We start from the raw sequence: 22787 nt of genomic DNA on the forward strand, positions 1-22787 counted from the left end.
ACAGACCCTGTGATGTATAAAATGTTTAATTAAGCTGATTCCTCCATTATCTTGAATTGAAACTTCATCTAAAATGCAACATTTTTACACATATTTTCAGTTCATTGTATTGACTTGAAGTGGTGCAGCGAGTCATTCACGAGTCTTGTCTCCATGAAGGAACAGCTCTGTGGAGGAGAGAACAACCACCTGAGTCCAGAGTCACAATAACACTTCAGATACAAGCCCTGTGAGTGTGTGTGTGTGTGTGTGTGTGTGTGTGTGTGTGTGTGTGTGTGTGTGAGAGAGAGTGTGTAAGTGTGTGTGTGTGTGTGTGTGTGTGTGTGTGTGTGTGTGTGTGTGTGTGTGAGAGAGTGTGGGTGTGTGCGTGTGTGTGTGGAATACTGTCAGTAAATCACAGTGTAAATGCAGCTGTGTCTGGGTTTCTGACTTCAGCACAAACATCTGTGTTCAGGAGAAGATGCTGTCACGCTGTATTGTGCTGAGCAGCAAAGGATGTTGTGTCTATTTGTTAACGAGGGGTTTGTGGACACATTCATGTTTTTACATTCAGAGAAAATGTTTTTATTCTGAAGTGAATCAGTATTAATTAGACCCTTGGGGTAAGATATAGAATAACTAGTGTTATTATTTTTAAATATAATATTTGATGTTAATTTGAAAATATTCTCTGCAATGTCGAAAAATTAATCAAAAGCTTTTATTTATTTCCTTTAAGAACACATCAGCTCATCGTGCACAGGCTAGATGTCCAGCTAAATACTTTGTAATGTAGAGATAAATGCAGACTGTTTCTGGAGGTTCTGTACCTGCGGAAGATCTGAAACATGGGTCCGGTTCCGGACGGGCCGATCTCTTTAGTGCGCTCCTCCCACACTTTAGTGAGCTTCCAGAGTCTGGACGGATCCCGGCTGACCTCAGCCTCCACCTGATGCCACAATGTGAAAAAATACATTTTCTGTGGCCAAAATATATCTTAAATACATGCTACAAAACTACATAATTAGTTTTAACCTTCATATTCCAAAACATATTTCCAATCTTACATTAGCCTACAATTACATTAAATGCAAATATGGATGGAAAAGTCTATTAGAGATCAAACTAAACTCATAGTTATTTAATAATGTTTCATGTAACTGTTTTTTAAACATGTTACATGTTCACACGTTACAGACAACAAATTAAGCTTTTCTTTAAATGTGAAGTATGTGAATGTATTTTCTTGAATTGAAACAGAGGGCAAAATATACGTTTAGATGTTCTGAAAAAAACAAAAAATATTTTAAATTTTTTATTTTTTTACCATATTGGTAGAAACATGTTATGCAAATATAGTAATTTTCATATATCTTTGAAAACATATTTTTGCTGTATGGGATGTCTCATCAGCGAACCTTTTCCTTTAGTTTATCTAGCGTCCTCAGCCGCTCGCTCTGTTCCTCCTCTTTGCTCTGTTTCTCCTGGAGCTTCTCCTCGAGGCGGCGTGAGTCCTGACGAGAGAAGGACAGAATAACCAAAGAGAAGACGAGAGACAGTGTCAAAAACTCATAGCTGCTCTCACTCGCTCCTGGAAGCGTCTGATGCCTTCAGCCGCCTGCCGCTGCCGCTCCTGTCTCTCCGCCTGCTCCTGCGCCTCCTCCTCCAGCAGACGCAGCTCCTCCTGCTCCTTCTTCTGCCGGGCGTGTGCCTCCACGAGAAGCTTGAGCTCCAGCTGTCTCCGCCGCTCTTCTTGGGCTCTCCTCCGCTGCAGGATCTGGTCTCTGAGCCGCTGCTGTCGCTCCTCCTCTCTCTGCTGTGTCCTGTGTCTCCTCCAGGCCTCCAGGCGTTCAGACTCCTCCCTGCGCTGCTCCTCCTGCTTCAGAAGACGCCGGGCCTCGTCCTCCTGCGGCTCCTCGTCTCTGTCCCGCTGCAGCTCGTGCTCTCTCCGCTTGGATGCTCTCCACTTGCGGATGGCCTGGTGGACGAGGGAACACAGAGTGAGTCGTGTCACAGAAACCCTGGAGTGATGAAGAGATGGAGCGCCGTACCTCCCTCTGTCTTTCCTGCAGCCGGCGCAGCTCCACAAACCACTCCTCGTGCAGCCTCACGTCCTCCTCAGTCCTTCCAGGTAAATAAAGCCTTGCTTCTCGTCTGAACGAGGGCTTTCCGCCGTGCTTGGTCCACACTTTCAGGAAGCTGTGGTGGTCGAACTCGTCCCAGCCGCCGTGTCTGCCTCCCGTCTGCTGGAGGAAGGTCTGGAGCGCCGTCAGCTCCGGTGGGAGGTTCCTCCAGTCGCTCTTCTCGTCTGAGCGAGGACGACGCACCTCTGCTTTCACAGGCAGCGACCAAGAGTCCATCTTCTTCTCGAAGGCACAGATCTCCTGTGAGAAGGTCCTCTCCTCTTTCAGGAGCTCCTCAAAACTAGAGAGACGCGTGTTTGAGAGGAACGATCTACTCAAGACATCTCGGCAGAAACAGATCTCGTACCTCTGATGCTGTGTGTCTTTGAAAACACTGATGGAGTTCTCAATATCAGTCATGGTCTCTTTTAATTTGTCAATCACTGAAATTCAACAGAAACAGACACGTGCGCTTCATTAAACAGTAGTTTTGTGGTAAATGGTCGATGTTCTCGTTTGGTGTGCTCACCATCTGGAGACGGTCTGACATCCATCAGCTGCTCCTGGAACCTGAAGACGCCGTTCTTGAGTTTCTGCAGCTGCTGCTGAACTTTCATGACTGACGGACAAACCAGACGATATTAATATTATTAATATTCCATCACAGTACAGATCTGAGTAACAAAACTAGCCCTGAACAGAAACACCAGAACTCAAAATACACCACTCCCACACCTAAAACAGTTATTTTACAGTCACTCTAATGCAATACACACATTTTTAACTTGGAAATCATTGTATGGGCTAGTAATAATCCTAAATGAGCCCATTCCACACAAAACTGTCCTTATTTAGTCTCATCATTTAGCAGTTTTATCACTGGTAGAATATAAAATGGGTAAAATATTTAAATAAAGGTATTTAGCTCAAGTATATTTTATGTTATAGGTCAAACTTTTAACCCGAGGGAAGAAAACAACCAGCGATAAAAGTTTACAAGTAGACCTAGTGCTGGTGCAAACGAACCTTTTTGAAGCTTCGAATCAATTGAACCAATTGCTTTAAATGACTCACTGTTTCGAAGCGCTCGAGACGCCGCTCGCTGCTGACGCCTGCTGGTCAAAACTGTGTAAGTGCAACGAAAACTGCTTTCACGCACCCACTGTTTTACTGAGTTATTAAATTATTAAGTTATTAAAATAATGCAATCAACTTCAATTAAATATGAATTGTCTGTATAATATACGTACTTTTATGAAATCGCAGGGCTTGTTTTGTTTGTTCTATGGAGGGCTTTTCCTTTTAATTACACAAATGTCTCATTTAAAAAGTCTACAGATGTATGAAACTGCACTGAAGACTATGGAAGCGCGTTTCTGCCACTGAATAAAAAACACTGTAAAAAAAAAAAAAAAAAAAAAAAAAAAGAAAACGTTTTACAACAACTTTGGCTTTTTTTCTCTCAGAATTGTGAGATATAAACTTGCAGTTCTGACATTTTTCTCACAATTGCGAGTTTATATCTCCCAATTCTGGGGGAAAAAAGTCAGAATTGTGAGATAAAAAGTCGCAATTACCATTATTATTATTATTATTATTATTATTCAGTGGCAGAAACGCGCTTCCATTAGGGGCCGATATCCAGTGTTGCCAAGTCCTCGCTTTTCCCGCAGAATTGGGCTACGCGGGCTGAAGGGACCCCAGAATCATGATATTTTCCCCCGGAATGAGAACGGGAACGGAACTGGATCAATCGGGATGGTGTTGTTGTGAAAACCTGGCAACCCTGCCGATATCAGAAAACTCGATATTCACGGGTTCAAAGAGATCATCGCCACCCAGCTAAAGTTCATGAAATCACGTGACTTCAGCAGTTCGTTTCGCGCTCCGAATCACTGGCTCAAACAAACGATTCACAGCAGTGAGGGAGTACCGCGGACTTGGCAACCCTGCGGAGCAGTCAGACTGACTCTTCTGGGACTGAACAGAACAGCAGCTGCACACATTGCAGTGAAATATAAACCACAAACACAGTCGCGGAAAGTTCGTCCTACTGTCTGCTCGGAGCTGCGCGTTCATGTGGTCCCGGAGCTCTGTGAGCGCGCGCGGTCCGGCCGCTCTCTCCTCTTTAAACAGCCTGAAAGAGTGAAAGAAGAGAGTCGACAGCTGTAATGATCCACACAGACAGAGAAACTCTCTGAGAAACTCACAGCCTTCTGAGAGCTTCCGCTTCCCGCAGAAAATCCGCCACAGACATTCGGTCGGTCGCGCGCGAGCCTAAAATTGACCGTTTATCACATGCGTCAATCATCTGCAAGCGCTCCGTCCGGAGGCTTTGTTTGAACTGTTGCCATGGCAACGACTTATGCCTTACGGAAATACAGGGACGCTCACTTCCGTTTGGAATTCGCTCATGTTTTAAAAGCATTTCAAATATATAATTTGCCCTGTATAGCTCAAACCAAGAAAATACATCACATTTGAAAAACTATTAGTGTATGTAACACGTGTGAACATAACACATTTGAATAAAACTTAGCAAGGAACATAGTTTATAATGTTGTTGGGTCTGGTTCTCATGAGAGCACCTGGAGATTTGGTTTAGTTCTCACACTGCATGTAGTGTGACTCATTAAATATAACTATAAAAAATAAAAATTATTATTCATAATGAGAATAGTATTATTGGATTTTTTATTTTAATAAAATAAATAAAATAATAAAAATAATCGGTGTGATAATATTATATTTAAAAATAAATTGAGTATAAAATAAAAGTTGTTTTATAGTACACTTAAAAATACAGTGCTAATATTACCTTTTTTTAAGCACGCTTTTATTTCGGTAAGTCTATGCGCTGCGAGTGAAGTGAATGAAATTTAGCATTCTGCTCTGAAACTGGCATCGCCTAGAGTTATGCTTTCAGTCTGAGTGAACTCGTGTGCAGTATTACAGTTACTCGATCTAAAACAGTGGATGTGTATGTTTTTATACAGTCTATAATGTGTATTAACAGCTGCCAACAACATCAGTGCGCAGATGTTCGCGCATGCGCACCTGAGCACCCCCCCTGCAGACTTCAGAGGAGTAGAGATGAGAGAACAGAAGCCTGGTCTGTGGAATATTCTCTGACTGCTGATGATGATGATGATGACAGTATTGTGCTCAGAACAGAAGGAACTCCATCAGCGGGATATTTGGAATAGTAGATCCCACTGATGCGAGACAATTATCTGGGAAGTTAATAGATCGTGTCTCCAGGGCTCGTGCACAGTCTCTCTTCCCTACTTTCAGCCTCAGAATGAACACAGAGAATGTAATGTGCTGCTGGACTGTTCTTTATCCTCCCATCACGAGAGATTCAAACAATCAAACCTGCTGCAGAGAGGTGTGAGGATTCATGCAGTGCTACTCTCTTTGGGCTACTACAGCTGTTTCTGTTCCTGCTGCTCCCAAGAAATGTGTTTGTGATTTTGTCTGTAGACCACAGCTCTCTGGAGGAAGATCACAGGTGTTCACTCACCTCTGAACAGCTGTATTTCTGTGACAGTGTCTGGAGCAGTTATTCAAATCACTCAAAAGCCATCTGTCAGCTGTGAAAGGATCAGAATCTAGTGTTGCAGCAGATTCACACTGCAAAGGTGGCACAGAAGCGCCTCCGAAGTGTCTTTACACACTGTTGCATAAATGCATTTACACAGCAACTGAACCTTTAAACCATTCTGTGATGCTGGGGTCTGAGCAGGCATACTTTATGCAGCACAGAGTTTTGATAAGCCTCAACTTAGCTGTGTACAGATGCCTTTGTTTGTAGGTTTCCAGTAGCACACGATGATGCAGAAAGGCATCTAGAAGCTCAGATGCTCGGCCAAATTCAGCATCACACACAAACCAGCCCATATTCAACACCTGCCAAACCCAATGAAGAACGATGACTCTACAGTATAATCTACTCTTGACCACGCTCAGAGCAAAAACTACTTTTGTGACTTCTGATGCCACGCTCGGGTCGAGTCTGAAGAACGTCTGTCCACGGTTCCTCTCCATACCTGAGGAAGCACTGATGAAGCCCTGGATGTAGGACATATTTTGAGCGGGACATTGTTCAAGGTTATTTAAAGACACCAGAAAAGTAGGCTAAGTGTCACATGTCGAGTCCCGAAAGAAAACACAGAAAGAAAAGTGTGTGAAAACAAGCAGAGCGGTTTCATTAAGAGCACTCTGGTAATACAAGACAGTAATAATTAAGATCAGAGGTGTGGGTTAGTGGATAAAGATATGCATTAATGTTTCCAGATTTATAGAAACCCTAGATCAAGTATAGAACACTATACGTCATGAGTTCACTGTGTAAACTCTGTTCCTGTAAGATGCTCAAGCTTTATGTCCAAACACCCTGAACACTTGTTATTGATAAAAATAGCCGGGATTTCCCTAGAAATCATAAGTTTGGAACAACGTGAGTATGTGACAGAGATATTACACACGTGTGGGTCAACTACTGTTTTAAAACTCTAATGACTGTCTGTCTGCTCAATAAGACAACGTTTAATAACTCCAGGATCTACACCTGGGTAGATGTTTCTGGTCTGTTTGTATGCGTAGGGTCAGTGTTAACAAGCTTTGTACACATTTATCACATGATTCAAACACTATACAAATAAAAATAATGCTTTTGTGATGTTCCACTGATTTCCACTACCGTATTGTGATGTATTTTCAATCTAAGACGCAGTCAAACTAGAAATAAAACCGTAGGGCAGACATGATTTCATCTGCTGGTTGTTGATTGGCATGTGAACCTCGATTAAAGAGGATTAACAATAGCATACATCAGAATAAATACACAGACAGATGAGTCACGTACAGTAACATGTAGTAAGAAATAAATGGGGTTCATTTCATTCTGAGTTTAAAGTGTTGGTTTAAGAAAATGATTGAGAAAGATTGCAGGCAGTGCAACGAGGAAATAAACAAACTTGAACATGTTGAGGAACGACACACAGATCACACCCTCTCTGAGTCACCAGAAAACACTCCCAGCTCGCCAAAATCATCTCAGAAAGCTGGAGAACCAGGAAGACGAGAGAATAAATCACCTCCCGTCACTGTCGAATACAGCAGTCGAATACACAAGTCAGTCGATCAACTATCAAAACAAGTGTCACTGATTGTAAGAAAAAAAAAACAGCTTACAAAAAAAACATTTGAGAAATCAGCCTCATAGTCAATAAATATTTCCTAGGTTTTCTCTAAAGTGCACCTGGATTCTTTTAGCCCATTAGATAAGCCCTTTATCTGGCATTTCCAAACAAAACATCAGTTGATTGAGTCTTTGTTAAAACCGCACTCAGAGGAGTGACGTGATCTGTGAGAAATCCCCGTCACACCTGCGCTGACGGTTCGTCACGTGACTGAATACTTATCGGAGCTGAATCTGTTGTAGGAAAAAACACTCAAACACTCGAGTGCAACAGAGGTTTATTATCAATTATGCTCTATGGACATCAACAAGCTTTATGCTATCATAATATGAATATCAAATTTCACTGCAATAAAGTGCAAGTCCTTTGACTGTACATTTGTTTCATTTACTAGTGTATTGTGCCTGTAGAAGAATCTAAAGCCCTTGAGTTCAAACCACACAAATGTAGCTAAAGCTGAACTTAAACTACGCAGAGCTGAAGATCCCATCATCATCATCATCATCACAAACATCGGCACTGGTTAGTATGTCTGAGAGTAAACCGTTAAAACTTCAGCACATGCGGTGCGATAATCAAGAGGTTTGGTTTTTACAGCTCGTCCGGGTTCAAAGGTTAAACATTCAAAAGATCCACACTTCCTCAAACAGGATTATCCCCCCTATCATCAGAAAACAATGAAAAAAAAGAAAAAAAAAAAACAAAAAAAAAAGCAATTCAATTAAAACAACACACAACACAATAAAACAACAAAGAACAGTCCCGACATTACAGCCTGTGCATAGGAAGAATAAAAGCACTTATGGTATCTGCAAACATTAAGCAGGTCGTGATGCTCGTTCACGCTGGAGGGGAGTGACCACAGCATTCCTGTCCTCTCCAGAGAACCAAACCAAACCGCAGCATCCCGCGGCTCCTACCGTCTCGGCATAGAGAAAGCAAAGGAGATGCAAACCTGCAGCACGAAACGGAGAACGAACGCAACAGGACTCTGCTGGAAGCGCTGCATGCCGATGCCGTCGTCCGTCACTATCTGTGCAGCAGCACGAAGGCCTCCAGCCGCTCGGGGATGTTCCCGCGGTACACCAGGCCGTGTTTGATGATGGCGCGCGCCGCCAGACACTGCAGCGTGGTGTGGTTGATGGGCTGGATCAGGTTCTTGGCCAGCTCCTTCTGGTCCAGCAGGTCACAGGCCGTCTGTTTGAGGGAGTTGGTGCTGTCGAAGTGTGTGCCGCAGGAGATCAGCAGGTTCATGATGTCGGGGTGGTTGTTGGACGCAGCCACATGCAGAGGGCTGTTGTCGTCCTCGTCGCGGCAGTTCACATCAGCGCCGCACTCCAGCAGGATGGACGTGACCTGGAAGGAGGGGAACTTGCAGACGGGGTAGCGGCCCACGCAGGTGGTGTTCCTGTCCACGGCCAGGTGCAGCGGACTGAAGCCGTTCTTCCCGCAGGCCTGCAGCTTCAGGAACTTGTAGATGGTCTCCTTCTTGAAGTGGTCCTGCTCCACGGTGCACGGCACTTTCTCCAGCAGGCAGATGAGGTGCAGGATGATGGACAGCACCTTGCTGAGCTGCGCTGGGTCCGGGCCGGGCTGCGGCTTCTTGATGGCGCGCTCGATCTCCAGCACGCTCTTGCTGAGGATCTCCATCAGCTCCTGGAAGGACACTGAGGTCCCCAGCAGACCCTTGGCTCGGTCCTGCAGCATGAAGGAGAAGAGCTCGGCGAAGGACAGCAGGCTGCTGGCCGTCATGGGGCTGAGCGCGTCCAGGTTGTTCTGCTGCATGTCCAGAGCGTACTTCCACAGCTTGATGCAGCGCTCGAAGTTGCCCGAGTCAGCGTAGACGGCTCCCCGGTAGCGGATGTAGTAGGATGTGTCCGGGTGCGAGGGGCCGAGGATGCGCTCTCGAATCAGCAGCGCTTGCATGCGCATGTCGTCAGGGTCAGCGATCAGGCTGTCCAGCTCCTCGAACGTGTTCACCTCCTTGCTGTAATCGTAGGCCGGCGCCAGCAGCTTGGGCTCGTCCTTCAGGAGCACGTGGTTGGGGTCGCTGTGCCGCAGATCCATGGCTCTCTTCCAGTACTTCAGCGCTCCCAGCAGGTCTCTCTTTTTATCCACGAACGTGGCCCCCAGCAGCTCCAGAGCATTGATGCGCTCCGTTCTGCTCGTCTGAGGGTGCTGCGTGAGGAAATCCACGATGTTGGTGTGTCCCGTCACGCTGGCCGAGAGCAGCGGCGTCATCCCGTAACCGTCCTTCTCCATAGTGGAGCCGTACTTCAGGAGCATCTTCATGATCTCCAAGCTCCCGGACTCAGCGCAGTCGTGTAAAGCCGTGTTACCTCAAGACAAAGAGCACACAGAACACAAGTCATCAGAGATGCATGGATGAAAATACTACAGCTACTGTAAGAGAAACAGAAGCTGTGCTAAGTTATGTATATTTAAATGTCCAGCACTAACAGAACAAAAAGAGTCATTTAGAATCTGAAACACTTTTCACAGTTCTGTTTGCTGATGAAGAAATGACACGCTTCACATGAGCTACTGTCTTCTGTGCAACATCGACTGTTATCAAACTGAAGTTGAATAACAACATTAGAGCCTTCTGTAGAACAGATAGATGAACTGAACTTCACACTATTAATCTAAACTGAATCAACACTGAACTAACCTGATCTGAGTAAGAGCTGCTTTACAGCACAATCTGAAGTGATCACTGATTCTGTTATTTTTCCTGATCAAGACCAACAGAAACAAACAGAGCAAATCACAATGACTTTATAGTGACAGCACAGGGCTGCACAATTACATAATTGTTCAAAGCGGAAATTAATCGTTCACTCCTGTTATTCTGAGTGCTTGAGATGTGTATTTTCTTTCTGCAGGTTATCTTAGGCATTTTTCCATTGATTTAGTTTTAGTATAACATTATAACACCATGCATATTTTTACTTTTTTTATTTAAAGAAACAAACTAATGTGTAGTTGACATTTGAGGCTTAATACTTATAGAAAAGCAGTAAAAGTTTTTCAGTTTGAATGTTTTCAGCTAGTTTATATTCATATAAAACTATAGAATGCATCAATGCAATGTATAGAACATAATATAGAATGCAATGTAAATTGTGATAATCGTAATAAATAATCACAATTACAGTATCAAGGGAATAACGACAATAATGATTTTTGTTATAATCATGCGGCCCTAGCCTTGTTCTACGAAGTCAACGCTGAGAATCAATCAGTTTCCACGAGATCCACACATCTGTCTGAAGTGATGCTGCTCATTCAGTGATCAGAGAACCGACATCTCTGTGAAGACAACACTTCCCTAAATCACGAACTGATTGTGATGGATTACACTAGCTATGCTTCATCCTAAGTTGCGAATTTAACCTGTGTGCAAAATTGGAATATCGCATAAAACATCTGTGAATAAAGCATCCAGCTAAGTTTCCATCCAGCGAAGAGACGAAGAGAACAAAATCATAACGAGAAAGGTCTTTTTCATATATAATGAGTTACTTGCAGATGAATCTCAATAAATGCAGTCATGTGATCTTGCTTTCGGAGCATGCTGCTGTGGTGTCAGACACTTCTGATGCAGTGCAATGCGTCCGGTCCACTGGTTAATCCCATCACTCATGACTTACAAGCACTGACAAATTTATTCAGTCATCTTGTTTCCATCGTAGTTTATACGTATGTTTTTATATCGGATAAGAAAAAATGAATTCATCTCAATTGAGCTTTTTATGCGCATTTTTAGAATTTATCCACATCTTGGTGTCTCCATCCAGCATTTTATTAAGCGATATCCCAAAATCTGAATAACAGGTACATGGAAACATAGCTAATGAAGTTTAAAGGTAGGGCTGGCGATTTCGGAGAGGCTAGTAATAGCAAGCTAGCTTTAAAAGCATAAGATCCCACCCTCCCTGCAAATCACTCTCCAAATACACATGACCGCGCAGAGGCTAACCATGAGAGACGAATCACCTTATGTCTCATTCACCAGAGAGAAAACATTACAGTATAAACATTATCATAACACCTTCCGTTCTCACTCAGTCTGCAGCAGCGTAACGGAACGCACTGATGACGTATCATGTCTGCGCAGAAGGACGCAAATACATGCATCGACCTAATCCTCAGGCCAAGGAATCTGATTGGACGATCATTTTACCGTCCTAAACCTTCCAAGGATGATATAAATGCACATAAATACATTTAAACCACTAAGCACAACAAACATATGTTTTTGAACCAAACCACCTACTCTGCCTTTAACCAACACGACTGACAGCATGAGAGCCTCTAGTCCGCATGCTGAACCCCGCAGGTCTCACCTTTCACACTTTTCCGGTTGACATCAGCTCCTTTCTCCAGCAGGTACTGTGCGATCTCCTTGTGTCCTTTATAACATGATATCATGAGGCAGGTGTGTCCGTGCCTGTTGGCCACTTCCAGATCCGCTTTGTGCTCCACCAGGTATCTGACGATATCCAAGTGTCCGTCGAAGCAGGCGGCTCTCAGCGGGGTGGAGTTCGTGAGAGTCGTGTTGTTCACAGAGGCGCCGTGTCCCAGCAGAGACTGCACGACCTTCAGGTGTCCGGCGGCCGAGGCGGCCCACAGCGGCGGCGCTCCCTCGATGATCTCGCCGTCGAAGTTCACAGAGCCCCCGACCTCCACAGGCGCGCAGCAGCACTCGATCAGGTACTCCAGCAGCTCCAGGTGACCGTACCGCGCGGCCATGAGTAACGGCGTCGCTCCGTTGGTCTTCTCCGCTATCAGCTTCATGACGTCGTGATCGTTCTTATTCTCTAAGAGTTTCTGGAGGAGTCTCAGTTTGCCGTCTCGGGCGGCGTTGAAAACAGCAGTTTTTAAATCCATGGCATAGGGTTGCCCTGCGGCAAAAACAACAAAATCAGACACATACAACATGCTTTCTATACAAGTTTAAATTGTAGGGACGTAACGATGCAGCGGTTGGAAATCATTAATAATAAGTGAGGACTCGTGTGGTTGAGATGTTGAAGGAAAGGCGATGCAGGTGGGGTTTATATGAATGTGTCTCTGAAGGAAAGTTCAGGTGGTGTTTTCTTCTCGTCTCGTCTCTGTAATGCACATTAATGTAGCATTCAGCTGCTTTGTTTACAGCGGTAACCATGGAAACGCTGTATCTGCTGCTCCATGAGCGCCTCCTGCTGTCAGAGAGTGAAACTGCGTCTCATTCAGATATGATTTATGTAGAAGAGATTCATGAAGCTGAAGTCTGATCATTCTGTTTGGTTTCAAATGTTGAAATTAGTCAATCTAATTTAAATCAGAATCTGCTCACGTATGCAGCATCTCTGTTCGGATCGCGATTAAAATGCAGTGCTTTCCTCTACTTTTAAACGGAAAGAGCACATTACATTAAGAGACTTATTTCATTATTCATTTGGTTTGGGATTTGTTTTAAAACTTCAGTTTAGTTATTTGACATATTTCAATTTCACAAAGAAATGTGTGGCATTCTGTAATAAAATACAATGAAATAATAAAAGGACACCTTTTAATTTAGAATTTGTCTTAAACCTCCTTTTGTTAAAAAAAAAAAATCATGAGTAACACATATTGTGAAATCAGTTTTGTGAATCCTGTTGCATCATGAGTTGAGTAAATCATTACATCTGTATTAAACTTCCAAACCTTCTCAAGAGCTGCAGTTTCGAGGAATATCCTGACATTCACAAACTATGAAGAGCTCAAGAGCTCAGTTTCTAGCTTGCGTTTGGAGCCGTTTCTCACTAGGGGCGTGCACATAGTCGAATATTTAATCTGTAACTATTTAAAAAAAATAAAAAACACGATTTGACTTGATATTTTACTATGCGTTGCTTTGCTGGCCATAAATGCAGGGAATCCATGATAAATCCCAAGCACGCAAACTCAGTCAGTTATAAGTAAATGCACTGGGTGGCGCTGTGGAGCGAGTGAAGTTGATTGTATTTGATCACAGAACATCGTCGTCTGTGAAGTCTGGAAATACTTTGATCAAAACTATCTAACAAGTTTAATTACTTTTGATCACATGAATCAGTGAAACATAATGTCGCCACCACAAAGAGAATCACGTGAAATCCAAACAGCAGAGACAGAGGAAAACTCATCTGCGATGATAAATCGATTTGTGGACTGATTCTGCAAATTTCCGAAAGTATCTCGATTCTCTCTGGAATTGATTCGGAGTTTCGTTTTTAACAGCAGATGGCGCTCTAGGCTAGTTTTTAAACACACACAAATGCTCACGAAGAAGATGCTTCAGTGCAAGCGGAGTACGGCTGTTTCTAAAGCACGCAGCGCCATCTGCTGTTAAAAACTAAGCTCAGAATCGATTCCAGAAAGAATCGCGATGCATTCGCGAAAAACGTTCCACAAATCGGGTTATCGTCGCAACCCTCAGAGGAAAGAGAGCTGTTCCTCACTGCATTCCAGAGAAGAGAGCGGCTCTTCTTTTCATCTTGCGTCTGAACGATGCATATTAAAGTAGTGTTCATAAGCGCAGCGCTGCTTTGTTTACAGCGGTAACCAAGGAAACACTGTATCATTGCTGTTCATGAGCGCTGCTTTGTTTACAGCGGTTACCAAGGAAACATTGTATCACTGCTGTTCGTGAGCGCCACCTGCTGTCAGAGAGTGAATCTGCGTCTCATTCAGAGGTTCTGCTGTTTCCTTCAGATATGTTTGATGTAGTATAGTTCCACAAAACTAAACTCAGAGCATTCTGTATTTTCTTCAGATTTAGAAATCTCACAGTCTACTTTAGATTAAAAACTACTCGTGCTGCATCTTTGTTTGGATCATTATTAAAATCCAGTTGCCTCTAATTTTAAATGAAAAGCGCACAGACAAAGCCTTAGTTTGTTCATATTAGGAGACTTATTTTATTTGTGTAACTTGTTTGATTTGGGGTTTGTTTTAAAATGTAAATTTAGTTTTGTTATATTTCAGTTTCACAAAGAAATGTGCCGCAATAGCCTAATAAAATGACACCTTTTCATTTACTGTATATCTTCAATCTCATTTTGTTAAAAAAAATCATGAGAAAATCGAATCGTGAAATAAAAATCGTGAGTTGAGTGAATCGTTACATTTCTATTGTTTACACAAGTTTTCAACTAAAAGAACCTCGAGATGTCGAATCATAAGCTTGTTCAGAAGCGGTGACAAAAACCTGACTATTAAAACAAATTATTATTTACATATATACACGAACGCAGTATTTTTGTAATATGTCCATCTCTATTCCTCTCCCAGAGCTGTCTTCAGGAGACTGGGGATAAATGAGAGATGCTTCAGTATCCTCTGAAGAAAGAAAGTCGAGTAAATGATGACAGTTAATCTTCAACTGTTACTCGAAGGTGTTGTGTGTCAGGTAAGCTATATAAAGTGCTTTGACTAAGCTAGTCATTTACTCATAATAAAAAACTGAACCCGAGAGGTAAGATTGGTAATCACTGGTTCAGCTGCTAACTAGTTCTTCAGAGCCGCTCGTAACACAGTGACTGTACGAGAGACGGGTGTCTGTAATATTTAGCGAGTTTCGTGAGTATTCCTACACTGTTCCGCAAATAAACCTTGAACGGATGTGAAATATTGAGTGAGGACTGATTTCATCACGTGACGAGAGACTAGCACTAGCACAGGTTGTGTGTGTGTTCACTTAGCTTACTATACAGCCACTGATGACGTTCAGCTTTAGTTTAGGGTCTCAGAGGCTCGTTATGATCTCTCTGGACATCCTCGCTCAGAGTCAGCGTGTCGTGTTCGACAGATCTAGCCTCGGACAGCACCGGACTCACACAGACTCATTAGCGCGTCGTGTTCTGTCGTTAACCAGCGCGTCAGCACTCACCGGATCCTTCACGGCCTCGGCTGTCTCCTTTAACGTGTTATTCGTGTCGGTGTCAGGCACACAGTCTGTGAAGGTCCTTTAGCTCATGTCGAGTCCAAATAATACAAAGTGATAAAAATAGCGCGTCGCTGCGGCTCTTCCTCCCCCGCTTCCTGTCACACCGGAGCGATCCTCCTCATTAAACACACACACGATCGGCACGGCGAACTCCCGCCAGAGGCTCACCAGATCAACATTATTCCGCGCTAAAGTCCATTTCTGCTCCACGCCTCGGTTTGTCGGTCCCCTCGACGAGAGTCGCGCTGCTGCTGATTTCCCCGTCTGTGACGACGGACCGAAGGCTCCGCCCCATCGTGCGTGATTGACAGCCGAACGGTCCAATCACCGTCTCGCTCAAGCGTTTTCCATTTAAAGGTAAACGAAAACAGTCACGACGCGAGACTGAGCGCGAGCGCTTTAATACCGCGACTGTGCGGAGCCCACGGGACGATTCTGAGGGGTTTCTCCTTAGTGAGCCTTCAAGACGGATTCACAGAGACGAGCGAGGCGCAGATCTGCTTGTTTGAAACAGCGCTCGCTAGAGGCCAGAGAACGAAAATACCGTCTGTTTTTCTGGTCACTGGTTGTTGTTGTTTTTTTGTATAATGCTTTGACACCGTTGTATGTAAACAAAAATGATGCCGGTAAAGGACTTATTATTCATCTTTGATTCCGTGTTTCTGCTTTATTCTGGGGAACCGTACACTGAAAACATCTGCTTTGATGCTAAATGCAAAGAATGTGATGTTTAGAGCACAAGCAGTGACTCAGTACTGAACAAACCTGTGCAGACTCACACTGCACTTCATATGATGTCTTTACACTGCAAAAGTGGCTCAGATGTGCTTCTGAAGTGGCTTTACACAGACTGTTTAATGCACTTTCACAATTACAGCTGTATACTTCAGGCATCTTGAGTTAAGGCTGCTCAGAATTCAGTATAAAGATGCAATCACACATAAAACCAGACTGAATTATGCCTGCTCAGCCCCTGTGTTAATGCAATAAACAGTCTGTGTAAAAGCCACCTTTGCAGTGCAAATTTGGCATATGACTGAGCATTAAAGAGCACAGCTATCTGCTGTAGAGTCATGCTTTATGTGCTAATACAAACTTGCTAGTGTAATGCATAAAGCAATCATTTAAACCGGTGAGTTTTGCAATAGTTTATGTGCAAGGGATATCCACATTTCAGTGAATGGATGGAGTCAGCACACGTCCGGTGCTTAAACTACAGGCCAGATGTCAAAACAAAGCCAGTTTCAGTTTTTCTCAAAAGACAGTGATGCTCTTCTTGCATCTGAATATGTAAAATGATATTTGATCAAATGTACACTTGAAAAGAATCACAGGTTTCACGAAGAAGAGTCTTTGAGACATTCCTCCAGACATTTATTACCCATTCAAACAAAGTAAAGTCAATTCACCGCTATTAAAAAGAAACACCAAAGTCATGAAAAGAAAACGATGACTAGGAAACATTAGCAAGGATGCTTGTTTTTACAACATAAAGCAAATACAGCTCTCTCACATTCAAACACATAGTGGTTCTATGACGACTGAACGGATGAACTAATCTCGAGTGATGATGATGATGATGATGATGATACAAGCAGACGTATATAAACCGCACTGGTGTGTCAGGCAGGTATACAGTGTCTGTACATCCTCACGTCATGTAAAGACTCAACACACAGCCACAAAATAAATAAACCAGTTTCAATTTCAGCGCTGAAATATTCTGCTGGATGTGAGCTGAGGACCACAGAAAACAAGCTCAAGGTGTTTCAGCTTAAATAACTAATTCTTTGTATAAAAACCCTTCGATGTGCCCCGGTGTGAGGAGTTACGAGCCCACGCGTGTTGTAGTGGTTTTCTTGTCTGAGAAGAAGCTCCTGAGAAGAACCACCTGACTGATGCTGACCACCAGCAGGATGCAGGCCTCTCCGATGGACCAGAAGGCCACTCTGGTGTTCAGATCCTCCGCTCGGCTGCGGCCCTGAGCCTCTCGCAGACGGAAGTGTGTCTGATAGTCGATCACGGACTTCAGCGCCTCGTGAATAGAGACGCAGGCGGATTCCATCTGAAACAAGCAGCATTATTAGACACTTGCTTTCAGCAGCTACTGGATGCCATTACTTATAGCTGACATAGTGTTAATTTCATTAATTAAAGGTTTTTCCCCAATATTTCTAAAACGAGATAATAAGGTCATTTTAAATGATAACTCGGACTATATCAACATGCAATAGCATTGACGAAAAAAGACGAGACTAAAATGCAGTTAAAAGAACGAAAACTTTACCAAAATCTTTTTTTTGTTGAAAAAAATGGAGCCGAAACATTTCAAACATTAGACTCTATTATCAGAGTGTTCATGTCTGCGGTTGCCAGATATCAATTCAAATTGAGCAAAATAATAATATTTATCATTTTAACCATTATTCATTAAGACAAAGTTTTCACTGACTAAAACTAGAACAGGACAAGCTTGACTAAACATGATAAAAACTAACAGTTACATTTGACACCAGACTTAGTAAGACAAATTAACACCAAGCTGGAATATAAACCTCAACACATGCTAAATAAACCCATTTTGTGCGGATGTGCCTTTGTCGGTCAGATTTCTGCTGGTTGAGGATGTTTCTGAGCAGGTGGCTCTGTGACAAGCCCGTGTCAAACTGTCAGACTACAGCAGTGAAGGTAACTCGTCACCTGTGTTAAAGCCGTCACTCGGTTCTCGTTGGGGAAAAGCGGAGGGTCGTCGCCGACTTGAAAGTCGAAGTACACGGTCTTGTGTGTGAAGGTGGAGAACTCGTTGCTGAAGCAGAACTTGAACGTGCCGTTTCTGGAGGCGGTGAAGGTGAAGCTGTCGTACTGCTTCTTCATCTCTTTATAGAGGACCGTCCCATCCGGATCCTCCAGACGACAGTCCACATCATAGTGACCGCCAGTGACCACCTGCAGAGAGAGACACAGCCGACTCAATGCTCACATCTCCTGCCAGACCTGCTCTGATCACAAACTGCAGTGTTCTGGGAAACTACTGATGTATACTGCAAATCTGGGACTCAACTTGAGGAAACACTACTGAGACACACACACACACTTGTACAAACACACACACGCACAAACACACACACTCACGCGTGCACACACACACATACACTCACACACACTCGCACAAACACACACATACACACACACACACTCACACGCACACACAAACACTCACGCGCACACACTCACACAAACGCGCGCGTGCACGCGCACACACAAACACTGACGCACACACACACTCACGCGCACACACAAACACTGACGCACACACACACTCATGCGCACACACTCACACAAACACTCACGCACACACAAACACTCACGCACGCACACACACACACACATATACACTCACACAATGATAAAGATTCTTAATTCATGATGACAGGAGTTTAGAAGTTCACTGTGAAATTGATCAAAACGAAGTGAGTTTATGATTAAAACAAGAATATCTGCGCATGAGCTCTTAATCTAAAAGTGGATTGGCAGATATTTTGTTGTCGTTTTAACCATAAACTCACTTCATTCTTATAAATTTCTCAGAAAACAAGACTTCATATTTTAAATTCCGCGTCTCCAGTAAACGTGTCTTGATTTGAGGATGTTTAGATATCTGGAGAACACATTAGTGTTCTTTATTGTTGTTTGTTTATAAACCCTGATGACTCTTACTCCAGAGCAGGTGCACCACTGCGGTCTGAGCATGACGTGATTAGAGAGTATTATACTGCTCTCTGCGCTGCTGTGACTGCACCGGACCGATCCTGTACCTGGAACTCCAGCGTGCACTTGGTGCCGATGGTGATGTCCTCATAGAAGCACTGCTTGGCGTTGTCCGGCAGCTCGAAGGTGAGTTCAGACGCACGGATCCAGCCGAACATCAGCTGCACACACAGCAGCAGAAACCAGGCCAACATCTTCTCCTGCAGGTCCACTGAATGACCACCGGACAGAGCTGCAGCGGCGAGAGAGAGACACTTAAACACTGACACAGAGAGAGAGAGAGAGAGAGAGAGAGAGAGAGAGAGAGAGAGAGACACTTAAACACTGACACAAAGAGAGAGAGAGAGAGAGAGACTTTTAAAACACTTTAATTCCAAAATAATTTACAAAAAAACTACAACATCAACCACATTAACAAAAACAAATTCTTATTACCAATTAAATACCAAATTCCCTGCTTCACTTATATTCACCAAAACCGCTCCAAATCCCCATCTCCATTCAAAATAAGAGACATTATTAGTGTGCCGATAATAGGTATATTCAATGACCACTCTAGACTTCACCAAAGACTTAAAAAGAGGCACCATGCTTACATCCTCTCCAGCATTTTTACACTGATGTGTTTTATAAATTGCTAATTTAGCTTGCCCTATTAAAAAATTGGCAAGAGTACACTGTTGCTGCCAAGACTTCTTATATCGGCAACCCAGTATAAATAGACTATCGGTATACGAGAAACCCAATTTTACAATGATTTCTCCCAACAATTCAAACAATGGACAGAGTCTAAGACACTCACAAAACATATGAAAAACAGTGTCAGTTGTATTACAAAAAGGACATATCGGTAAAACAGTCTCATTAAGCTTTTAAATAAAAGAGTTTGAGGCAATAATACAATGCAATAACCTCCATTGAAGGTCCCCGCATCTCTTGGAGATAGGGGGTTTATACAGTAATCTCCAAGATGGACATACCTCATCAGAAATAGAAAGCCAAGTCCTCCATTTAGTGTCCAGTCTTTGTTTCAATTTTCCAAGATGTACAGACTTCACACAAATATGATATAACATTTTTTTTCTCAATACAATAAAATACCAAATCCCCATAACCTTTCAGTAAGTTTGTTGAACTTGTACACTAAACTGATTCCCAATCTTTAATAACCACCTTAAATTCAGGAAATGTCTGAGGAATAAAACCATTAAGAAAAACATTATTTATAAAAGAGGTCAACATCGGAGGAAAAGAGACCTTAAGATTCCTAACTAACCCCTCCATAATTCTAACCGAAGTTAGCCCAACTTTATTAGCAAGCTCATGTTCAGTTCGCCATTGGCCTTTAGTTAAATCAATCAAGTCCATAACTTTTCGTAATACCAGCATTCAAAAATTTGGTGATTAAAGAGGAGGACAAATTAGATGGCATTTCAAAAAGAGGATTAAAAAAAAGAGGTTCTTCAATACCATAATGCTCATCCTCTTGTCTTACCAGTTTAAAACAATCCCATGATTTAATCACTGATCCATAGAAACTGAAAGGCAAAAACAGTGTCTTCTCCACAAAGGATTTCTGCATTAAGAACAACTGCTTGTCGAGACCAATTCCTCCAAGACTCTTGAGTATATGCAGACCAATAACAACCCAAGGCACTTGATCTGAACAGTACAGGAGTTTTTGCAATGTATGCAATCTCATTGCCATAATCTTAGATTCCAGATGTATTAATCCCTGCCCTCCCTCTGCCACAGGGAGATACAGGACACCTGGAGGAAGCCAATGGCAACCATCCCAAAAAAAGTTAACAAATGCTTTTTGAACACCAATAAGTAGTTCTTTGGTAGGATCCAACACAGTACATCTATGCCATAGCATTGAAGCTGCCAAGTTGTTAATAACCAAACATCTTCCTCTGTAAGAGAGTTGTGGAAGAATCCATCGCCACTTCTGGATTCTAAGAATCACCCGATCAAATAGCCCTTCCCAGTTCTTTTCTATATAACTATTAGTCCCAAAGTAAAGACCCAGGACTCTAAAGCCATCTCGGGCCCATCTACATTGCTGTGGCAGCTGGGGAGGTCCTCCACCCGACCATTCTCCCAACAGCAAGGATGCACATTTTCCCCAGTTGATACATGCAGATGAAGCTTTTCGAAAGCTATCTAAAGAAGAGATCAATCTTGAAACATCCTCCGAGTCTTTTATAACTACTGTTATGTCATCTGCGTAAGCTGTAAGTTTAACTGGATCTACACTGGGGAAAATGGGAATATTAACACCACGTAGTTGCTTCCTAAGTGAAACTAGGAGAGGCTCGATAGATATTGCATACAGGAGACCTGAAAGAGGGCACCCTTGCCTTATTCCCCTGGTTACAGAAAAAGGCCTAGTTAGGGAACCATTAAGTCTTAACATGCTGTAAATTCCATTATATAATATCTTAATGAGTGAAACAAAATATGGACCAAAACCAAACGCTTCCATGGTCTTAAATAAATATTGATGGTCCACCCTGTCGAACGCCTTTTCTTGGTCTAGTGAAAGAAAACCAATGTCCAAATGATGCATTTTAGCAACAGTAATGATATCTCTCAACAAAAAGAGATTGTCAAAAATCGACCTTTTAGGAACACAAAATGTTTGATCTTTATGAATGACTGATGCCATACATTTTTTAAGTCTATTAGTCAGTGCTTTTGACAATATCTTAAAATCAGCACAGATCAATGATATCGGACGCCAGTTCTTTAGACACCCAAGATCACCCTTTTTTGGAATTAGGGTTAAAATTGCCCTTCGACAACTCAAAGGAAGAGTTCCTTGCTCAATACATTCAAGAAAAACACCATATAGGTCTTCTCCGATTAAGTTCCAGAAAGACTTGAAAAACTCTGCTGAAAGACCGTCCAACCCAGGTGATTTCCCAGAAGACATCTTCTGAACAGCTTGAGAAAGTTCTCCAAATGATAAAGGACTATCCAATTCATCATGTTCCTTTTCAGATAGCTTAGATAAATCATGTAAAAATTCATCAGCTGCAGCTCCATCACATTCCTCGGAACAGTATAAATCCTCGTAAAAGGAAAGAGCATATGCTTGAATTTCCTGCCGATCAGTTGTAACTCCACCACATGGCATCTTCAATTGATGAAAGATCTTCTGTTCTCTTGACTTTTTTTCAAGTCCAAAAAAGAAAACTGTTGGAGCATCCATGTCATTCAGCTGAGCAAACCTGGTCCTTACAAGGGCTGTTTTTCCTCGTTCCTCCAATAAGCTCTTTAAAAGGATCTTATCTCTTGCAACAGAGTCAATAAAGGATGAATTATTGTGGGTAGATTCGCTGCTTTGCCCAAGAATATCTTTTTCAAGAGACTTCATTTTTTCTTTAAGGGCTCTAGTACTATGTGTAGTGTACTGTTGGCAAAAAGTCTTAATTTGAGCTTTACCGATGTCCCACCATTGACTCAATGACTGAAAACGGCATCTCTCCTCTCTCCAAGTTTTCCAGAAAAGATTAAAAGAGTGAATAAAAGTGCAATCCTGCAATAATCTATTATTAAAGTGCCAATGTGACTTAGAGAATCTAGGAATAGAGACAGAAACTTTAATAGATACATAGTGGTGATCTGATAAAAAAGATGGCGAAATTGAGCTATTAAAGAACCTTCCCCTATTGCCTTTTACAACATAGAAACGGTCAAGTCTAGCTCCTGACATATTATTTGAATTAGCTTTTAACCATGTGTACTGTC

The 22787-nt window shown here is 42.7% G+C and overlaps 3 protein-coding genes across 6 annotated transcripts in view; all 3 read right to left on the reverse strand.

Annotated features, from left to right (window-relative positions):
* Window positions 1-8: 8 nt before the first annotated feature.
* LOC109089284 (coiled-coil domain-containing protein 112) lies at window positions 9-4700 on the reverse strand. The gene is made up of 9 exons (XM_019103408.2): window positions 4313-4700; window positions 4157-4239; window positions 2632-2721; window positions 2470-2545; window positions 2031-2403; window positions 1565-1957; window positions 1398-1493; window positions 810-928; window positions 9-167 (listed from the first exon to the last, which is right to left on the reverse strand). The coding sequence occupies exons 1-9, from the start codon at window positions 4528-4530 to the stop codon at window positions 137-139; spliced, it is 1479 nt and encodes a 492-aa protein (XP_018958953.2). The 5' UTR covers window positions 4531-4700; the 3' UTR covers window positions 9-136.
* Window positions 4701-8160: 3460 nt separating this feature from the next.
* On the reverse strand, window positions 8161-15723 carry LOC109094740 (protein fem-1 homolog C-like). Of its 3 annotated transcripts, none has more exons than XM_042761478.1 (3): window positions 15432-15723; window positions 11656-12213; window positions 8161-9645 (listed from the first exon to the last, which is right to left on the reverse strand). In XM_042761478.1, the coding sequence occupies exons 2-3, from the start codon at window positions 12197-12199 to the stop codon at window positions 8336-8338; spliced, it is 1854 nt and encodes a 617-aa protein (XP_042617412.1). In that variant the 5' UTR covers window positions 12200-12213; window positions 15432-15723; the 3' UTR covers window positions 8161-8335. The 3 variants fall into 3 exon arrangements, with proteins under 3 accessions (XP_042617412.1, XP_042617411.1, XP_042617413.1); XM_042761477.1 differs by having other exon boundaries at window positions 15207-15718; XM_042761479.1 differs by lacking the exon at window positions 15432-15723 and adding an exon at window positions 15024-15174.
* Window positions 15724-16620: 897 nt separating this feature from the next.
* Window positions 16621-22787, reverse strand: part of tmed7 (transmembrane p24 trafficking protein 7) — a 9504-nt gene continuing 3337 nt past the window's right edge. Inside the window, exons 2-4 of one of the 2 annotated variants that reach the window (XM_042761480.1) lie at window positions 19079-19263; window positions 17964-18209; window positions 16621-17328 (exon numbers count right to left, since the gene is read on the reverse strand). In XM_042761480.1, coding sequence (XP_042617414.1) covers window positions 17092-17328; window positions 17964-18209; window positions 19079-19225 — 630 coding nt within the window. In that variant the 5' untranslated portion in view covers window positions 19226-19263 and the 3' untranslated portion in view covers window positions 16621-17091. Of the gene's footprint in view, window positions 17329-17963; window positions 18210-19078; window positions 19285-22787 lie in introns of those variants that run through there. The other variant, XM_019103421.2, reaches the window with a different exon arrangement.

This window comes from Cyprinus carpio, chromosome A8 (genome assembly GCF_018340385.1).
Source record: "Cyprinus carpio isolate SPL01 chromosome A8, ASM1834038v1, whole genome shotgun sequence".
NCBI classification, from domain to species: domain Eukaryota; kingdom Metazoa; phylum Chordata; class Actinopteri; order Cypriniformes; family Cyprinidae; genus Cyprinus; species Cyprinus carpio.